Genomic DNA, 8754 nt, shown 5'->3' with positions numbered 1-8754 from the left:
TTTTTCTTCACAGATGCTGCCAGACCTGCTGAGCTTTTCCAGCAACTTCTGTTTTTGTTACCATTATTCATCCCTTTGCCTAACTAATTGCCTTTGTTTCTGTCTCTGTTCATTCTCCACCTACTTACTTCCACCTCTGCCAACCACCACTCACACCCTCTTGCCCCCATCACCTACTCACAGGTTTTCCGCATTTATACCATCTTTCCTTAGCTACTAAGAGTTCTGAAGAAGGGTCACTGGCCCCTTAACGTTAATTCTGCCTTCTCTCCAAAGGTGCCACCAGACCTGTTGAGCTTCTCTAGCAATTTCTGCTTTTGTTTCTCTTTCCCAAGTAGTTGGTTTCTGTCAAACTTTGATATAGAGTAAAAAAAAGAGCAGAATAATTGATACTTGCAACTCTGGTACAAGGAATTGTGCCAAAAAAGCATCTTCTCAGAAACATACCTGTAAAAAGTCGTGACTTGGACAATATAAAACAATTAAGCCATAACACCAAGCTATACTTACCAAGTAAAGCAGACATATTCTGAAAAATGCCAAGAAGCTCTGGCGTGATTGATGGGCTGTTTTCCAATGTCACTAACCTATAAGATGATAGTAAAAAGTAGTGAGGAGTTTCACTAACATTTAGCAGTTACACAATAAACAAATGAACAGCATCAACTGATAAGATCTAAAATCCTGCAGTATCTCAATGGGCAATCTTGACATCAAACACCTGAGCACTGTCACTGATTACGATACTTAAGACTGTAATTAGCAATTCAGAATACCAGTTTAATCACACAGCTCATTTGCTAAAGGAATCAACATCTACAGATAATTTTTAAAAAATCAAAATCACAGAATAATGTTCCAAATAAGATCACAATTGTCGGTTCATTTTAACTTAATTTCAGCAATGTATGTGTTCCTCTCCTCACTTAAAAAAAATATAATCTTGCTGAGCGTTATCTCATACAAAGAATGAATTACACTGTTGTACGCCACATTGGTTGATATATTGCTGGTACTATGATGTAATAATTCTCAAACTAGTTTTAAGATGCACATGAGCAATGACCATGCTGGGCTACTGACTGGGCTTCTGGTCTTTTGACCTTGGCAATTGAATTGTGAATGTATCAATTCTCTTCGAAACGTGTGTAAAAATACAGATTAAATACATGTACGTGGAATACGGACATTCATCCTGTATTTGCTCCTCCAAATAGCAGTAAACAAATAGTATATCTGGTTGTCTTCACATACAATCTTATACAAATAGTGCTTGAATGTACTGGCTTGACAAGCTTATCACTCGTTTTTAATTTAAAGATAATATGTTATAGCTCAAAATACTACCCCAAAATTAGAATTTACAACTCTGGTACACATGTTCTCCTGGAAATTTAATTACATGACATTTGTTCTTGTATCTACTTCAATTGACTAAAATTTCTATGAGCCACAGTCTGATTTTGCTATTATGTGCAGTTATGGTCTCCTTACCTAAGGATCGATGTTCTGCCTATGGAGGGAGCATTACAAAGGTTTAGCAAACTGATTCCTGAGATGGCAGGATTGATGTTTGAAGAGAGACCAAATCAGTTAGAACTATATTGAAGTACAGAAGAATGAGGGAGGAATCGCATAGAAATCTATAAAATTCTAACAGGACTAGGCAGGGTAAAAGCAGTAAGGGCATTGCCAATGACTGGGAAGTCCAGAACCAGGAGTCACAGTTTACGAATACAGGGTAGGCCATTTAGGACTGAGATAAACAGAAATTTCAACAGCTAGCAAGTGGTAAGCCTGTGGAACTCTATGCTATAGGAAATAGTTGAGGTCAAAACATTGAATATTTTCAAGGAGTCATTCTTGGTTCTAAAAGGATTGAAGTATATGGAAGAAAGCAGGAACAGGGTACTGAAATTGATGATCAGTCACGATTACGATGAATGGTACAGCAGACCCAAAGGGCTGATTGGCCTACATCTGCTTCTGTTCTCTATGTTTCTATGAGCACAAAGCAGAAGGAAAAGAGTGTAAATGCGCAAACAAACTGAGTGCAGCATAGTAAGTGGAGCATGAGTGTACGAAAAGATCAGATGTGATCTTATTGAATGGAGGAGCAGGCTCGAGGGACCAGATGGCCTGCTTCTGCTCCTATTTCTCATGTTCTTATTTTCTTGTTCATTGCTTTCTCTTCATTAAGTCAAACTTCTAATATTCATATGGTAATACAAATTGTACAATCTCACTAATTACTAATTTAATATTTTTTATGGTTCCATTTTAGAAGCTATCAAATTTCAAAACTGATGTGAATCAATTTGTCATAAATTTATGCCCATTGGTAGTGTACAAGTGAAGACTCAAAGATTAGTCAAAAGTTCTCATAAACATAACAAACAAAGGTGCTTATCTTTGCCCTCATTCTTTCTAAAAGCTTGACTGATGATCAGGAGTGGGAACCCAGCTGTCATTTTTCCTTTCCTTGATGCAAGGGGGTGAGGCTAATTGTTGTGCACCTATCACCACCGTACAGAGTTACCGCTCACCATAACTCTTAATTCCTTTACTGTTCAAAAATCTATCTTTGCCTTAAAAAGCATTCAATGAGGAAGCCTCAACTGCTTCACTGGGCAGGGAATTCCACAGACTGAACCCTTTGGGTGAAGACATTCCTCCTCAACTAAGTCCTAAATCCGCTCCCCCTTATTTTCAGACTATGCCCCCTAGTTCGAATTTCACCTGCCAGTTTCTACAACCTCCCTGTTTCTATCTTATCTATTCCCTTCATAATTTTATGTTTCCAAAAGATCTCCCATCATTTTTCTAAATTCCAGTGAGTATTGTCTCAGTCTCCTCAATCTCTCCTCAAAAGCCAATCCTCTTCATGCCAGAATCAACCTAGTGAACCTCCTCCGCACCCCCGCAGCACATTATTTCTCAATTAAGGAGACCAAAACTATACACAATACTCCAGATGTGGCCTCACCAGCACCCCATACAGTGGGCTGTTTTTAAACTCCATCCCTCCAGCAATGAAGGACAATATTCCATTTGCATTCTTAATTCCCTGCTGCATCTACAAACCAACTTTTTTGTGACTCATGCAAAAGGACACCCAGGTGCCTATACACAGCAGCATGCTGTAATTTTTCACCATTTAAATAATAGTCCATTTTGCTATTATTTCTAACAAAACGGATGACCTCACATTTATTAATACTTTAAAGAACATATGCTAAAATCTGAAAGTTAAAAACTTTAAAAAATTAAACTAGAAATTGAGAAAAACCAATTAAGTTTGGTAATGTCCACCCAAGAGACTTCAGGGAGAGGAGATACAGGGAAAGCAAACCCAGAGACATAATTTTTCTTTTGGAGGTTATTACACTCTAGGATGGCTCCATCTTTAGAAAAGGAGACAATATGAATCTGACTGCCTATAAGCCCAATACATGTTCACATCAGTATTCCAAAGGGTGGCACTGTGGCTCAGTGACTAGCACTGCTGCCTCACAGTGTCAGGGGCTTAGGTTCGACTGTCAGTGTACAGTTTACAGATTCGCCGCATGTTTGCGTGGGTTTCCTCTGGGTACTGTGGTTTCCTTCCACAGCCCAAAGATCTGCAAGTTAGGTGGATTGAACATACTAAATTGTCCATAGCATACAGGCATGTGCAAGTTAGGTAGATTAGCTATGGGAAATGCAAGGTTGCAGGGATAGGGGAGGGGGATGGATCTGTGGGGGAAATGCTCTTTGGAGGATTAATGTGGACTTGATGGGCCAAATGGGCTGCTTCCACACTGTTGGGATTCTATGAAAGGGTCTGTGAGTAAGTCATTTGGGGTGCAATATATGATTGGTCAGATACAGAGGGAACATTTGGGACAACCAATGAGGCTTCAGAAAAAGATTTTGCATTCTAAATCTAATTGTATTTTCTGAAGAAGTTATGAAGTCGGTCAATGAGGCAAGCAGAATAGGCCCAGTTTATTTAGACATTCCAAAAGTAGACTACCATGCAAGAGAGGAGTTCTTAATATCAAAGCTCCTGATTTCAATAAGTAGATATTAAACTTAATTGAGAACTCAATTGCAGGATGCAAACAGAAATATTGCATCAGATCAATCTGGATCTATTTGGAGATCAATCACCAGAAGCAAGGTATATCTGTGCAGATATAATATGCAATACACAAGATATTGCAATTGCCTATCACAAACCAAATGGGCCAGAGGGTCTTTGCTTGTCCATAACTGTCCCTGTGCTTAAATCGTATTTATTAAGTTCAATTTTACCTTATTGCCTTCAGAAGCAGCAGAAATCCAGTGAAGGACTGCATACTGATTTACCATGTGTCACTCTCAGTATTTAGTACCATTATTAACCAGAATACAAGTTTAAAAATTTAAGGAGGTAATTATATTTTCATTTTTTTTTTTAGCAGTTTACTCAAAGCCCTAAATGTTTCTATAATTAGGGATGGGCACTAAATACTGGCCTAGCTGAGGACACATACATCCCACGAACTAAAAAAAGGCCCATTGTTGTTCAGATGAGTATGAGAACTGCTGCTTTACTCAACAATTTAATTACCTAGACTTTTGTGTGCATGACAATTTCAAAAAGCACAGATGACAGGAATCTTGAAAGCACTGTAGGCTACATGTGTAGACATGTATAAGATGAAATCGAATGCAGAGTAATGTAAAGCAATACACTTTGGCAGGAAGAATGTCCTTTACTGTTCAAAAATTTATCTAGTCTTGCCTTAAAAACATTCAGCGAGGTAGCTTCAACCGCTTCACTGGGCAGGGAATTTCACAGATTCACAACCCTTTGGGTGAAGAAGTTCCTCCTGACCTCAGTCCTACATCTGCTTCCCTTTATTTTGAGGCTATGCCCCCTCGTCCCAGTTTCATATGCTAGTGGAAACAACCTCCCTGCCTCCACCTTATCTATTCCCTTCATAATCTTATATGTTTCTATAAGATCTCCCCTCATTCTTCTGAATTCCAATGAGTATAATCCCAGTCTACTCAGTCTCTCTTCATAATCCAACCCTCTCAACTCTGGAATCAACCGAGTGAATCTCCTCTGCACCCCCCTCCAGTGCTATTATATCTCTTCTCAAGTAAGGAGACCAAAACTGGACACAGTACTCCAGGTGTGGCCTCACCAGGACTCTATACAGCTGCAGCACGGCCTCCCTGTTTTTAAACTCCATCCCTCGAACAATGGCAGACAAAATTCCATTTGCCTTTTTAATCACCTGCTGCACCTGCAATCCCACCTTCAGTGATTCATGCACAAGGACAACCAAGTCCCTCTGCACAGCAGCGTGCTGCAATTTTTTACCATTTAAAACATAGTCCATTTTGCTGTTATTCCTACCAAAATGGATAACCTCACACTTATCAACATTGTACTCCATCTGCCAGACCTTTGCCCACTCACTATCTATATCCCTCTGCAGACTTTCAGTGTCTTCTGCACACTTTGAGCTACCACTCACCTTAGTGTCATCTGCAAATTTTGACACACCACACTTAGTCCTCAACTCCAAATCATCTATGTAAATTGTAAACAATTGCTGTTCCAACACTGATCCCTGAGGCACACCACTAGCCACTGACCGCCAACCAGAAAAACATCCATTTACCCCTATTCTTTGCTTTCTACTGGTCAACCAATCCTCTATCCATGCCAATACATTACCTGTAATAATGTGCAACTTTATCTTATGTAGCAACCTTTGGTGTGGCACCTTGTCAAATGCCTGCTGGAAATCCAGATACACCACATCCACAGGTTCCCCATTGTCCAACATGCAAGTAATGTCCTCAAAGAATTCCACCAAATTAGTTAAAGATGACCTACCCCTCATGAACCCATGCTGGGTGTTTCCAATGGGAGAATTTATGTCCAGATTTCTTGCTATTTCTTCCTTAATGATAGATTCAAGCATTTTCCCCACTACCGAAGTTAAGCTAACTGGCCTATAGTTACCTGCTTTTTGTCTACTTCCTTTTTTAAACAGTGGCGTCACATTGGCTGTTTTCCAATCTGCATGAACCACCCCAGAGTCCAGTGAATTTTGGTAAATAATTACTAGTGCATTTGCTATTTTCCCCATCACCTCTTTTAGTACCCGTGGATGCATTTCATCAGGGCCAGGAGACTTCTCTACCTTTAGCCCCATTAGCTTGCCCAGCACTACCTTCTTAGTGATAATGATAGTTTCTAGGTCCTCACCTGCTATAACCTTCTTGCCATTAGTTTTCGGCATGTTATTTGTGTCTTCCACTGTGAAGACCGACACAAAATAACTGTTTAATGTCTTGGCTATTTCCTCATTCCCAGTTATTAAATTGGCCTTCTCATCCTCTAAAGGACCAATGTTTACTCTTTTACGATTTACATATTGATACAACACAAAATAAAAGATACAATTCTAAAGAGGATGCAGGAACTGAGACAACTGGTCAAATATGTCAAAAATTTTTGAAGATGGCAGGGCATGTCTTTCTTTCCTTTACTCATGGGATGTGGGTGTCGCTGGCTGAGCCAGCAATCCTTGCCCTGCAGAAGGTGGTGGTAAGCAACCTTCTTGAACCACTGCAGAATTTAGGGTGAAGGTACCACAGAGCCATTAGGAAGAGCCAGGATTGTCACCCAGCGACAGCAAAGGAACAGTGATACATTTCGAAGTCAAGATACTGTGAGAATAGAAGTTCAACTTGCAGATGGTGGTGTTCCCATGCATCTGTAGCCCTTGTCCTCAGTGGAAGAGGACACAGATTTGGAAGGTGCTGTTGGAGGAGTCTTGGTAGGTCATTGTTTGAGAAAGTAGTTTAAAAATATCCATGATCCTGGGTTTTAAAAATAGATGTGCTAAGTACAAAAGCAAAAATGATATGACCAACTGTTTTAAATCACGGTAAATTGAAATATCGTGTCCGATTTCAGATGGTGCCCCCTAGAAAAGATGTGAAGAGTTAAGAGATATAAATAGAGATAGAGTAATAAAGATTTAGCAAAATTATTCCAGAGATGTGGTACTTCAGTTACATAGAGTGGAGTAGCTGAAGTTGTTCTTAAAGAAGGTTGAGAGGAGATTTGACAGAACATTGAACATCAAAAACAGACCAGGCAGAGTAAATGGACAGAAACTATCCCTATTGATATAAGGGTTGAGAATTAGTTGACACTGAGTTAAAATGATTAGCAAAAGAAATAATTGAATAACTTCAAACATTTTGACACCATAAGTGGGTAGGATTTAGAATACTTTGCCTGTGTCTGTGCTGGAAGTTCTATAAATTGAGGTGTTCAAAATGTTGTAAGGCAAGCAATGGAAATGGACTAAAAATTACATGGAAATGGGGTAAGAGCAGGAAATCGGGGCTAGCTTCATTGTCCTTGCATAGCACAGGCCTGGACAGATGTGTCAAATGGCCCCTTTCTGCTGAAAGTATTCTAACATTGTAGGAGTGGCATCCCAATAGAAAATTGCTGCTTTTACACCACTCTGGTTGTATTAACTACAGCAGGTCAAAGATTACTAAGTAATTAAAAATTCTACAGTTAGTTCCCGTTTTGATGACTGTTTGAAATGTTTTAATTTAGAGAGCAAAATGTAATCACACTTTCTGAGAAAACTGATAGTTTAAACATAACTCCAGGAACGGAACATAATCTCGGTCAGGGTTTTACATGGGGGCCACATTAATGCTTCTCTTCCCCCTTGGAAGGCTGGTGAGCAAATTTTGGAAAGAAAAGATTTTGGAACAACAGAAAACACGAATTATAGAAAATAAAATCCAAAGCAACAAGCTGATAATTTAAGTGAATGAGGAATCAATTAAAAAAAACCCACAAACGTTGCAAACAACTCTGCCTTTTCAGTTGAGAAGCAGAACTAGGGAATTACAGACTAGGCCCAAGTCCTGGTCACTAGGGAAGAAGGTGGGGACCAAGGTGGAGCTAGGGAACTGAATTTAACAATCATTGAGCTTGGTTCATCTCTGATGACATGTATTCTGAGCTGGCTTCAGTGGAATTCATTGGCAAGTAGTGGGCAAAAGTAGGTAACTTGCACCCTGAGTTCTCTTCTCCTGGCCTGCTGTATTGACAGTTTTTATTTTAAAAAGATGGAAAGAGAGCTAAGTGAAGGGGCCTCTTGATATTCCGTAACACCTCTCTGATTCAGAGAGAGGAAGCGATGGATTGAGCGGTTGGGATGGAGTAGGTGTGAGACCAGCTTTCTTTCTCAGGGTTCGTACGCTCTCTCACTCGTGCACACTACTGCTCTCTCCCTCTTCCATTAGCGTGCACATTCTCAGCTGTTCCATGTCCTTTCCTTCATTGAGGCTCTGATCATCATCCCTCCCTCCACCCGCATTCATAGAATTTCACAGAATTTATAGAATCCCTATAGTGTGGAAGCAGGCCATTCAGCCCATCAAATCCACACCAACCTTCCAAAAGAGTATCCCATCCAGACCAAGCCTCCTACCCTATCCCTGTAACCCTGCATTTCCATAGAAAATCCACCTAACCTGCACATCCCTGGACACTATGGGCAATTCACCTAACCAGCACATCTTTGAACTGTGGGAGGAAACCGATGCAGACATGGGAAGAATGTGCAAACTCCATATGGACAGTCACCCAAGGGTGGAATCGAACCCAGGTTTCTGGCGCTGTGAGGCAGCAGTGCTAATCAACGAGCCACCATGCCACCCTACATTTCC

General features: G+C 40.2%; 1 protein-coding gene across 1 annotated transcript in view; it reads right to left on the bottom strand.

Annotated features, from left to right (window-relative positions):
- Positions 1–8754, bottom strand: part of ipo11 (importin 11) — a 310760-nt gene that overhangs the window by 104523 nt on the left and 197483 nt on the right. Inside the window, exon 22 of the mRNA XM_048597668.1 lies at positions 511–587. Coding sequence (XP_048453625.1) covers positions 511–587 — 77 coding nt within the window. The remainder of the gene's footprint in view (positions 1–510; positions 588–8754) is intronic.

The sequence above is a fragment of the Rhincodon typus genome, chromosome 1 (genome assembly GCF_021869965.1).
Source record: "Rhincodon typus isolate 14 chromosome 1, sRhiTyp1.1, whole genome shotgun sequence".
NCBI lineage: Eukaryota > Metazoa > Chordata > Chondrichthyes > Orectolobiformes > Rhincodontidae > Rhincodon > Rhincodon typus.
This window is presented reverse-complemented; position numbering and strand designations above follow the sequence as displayed.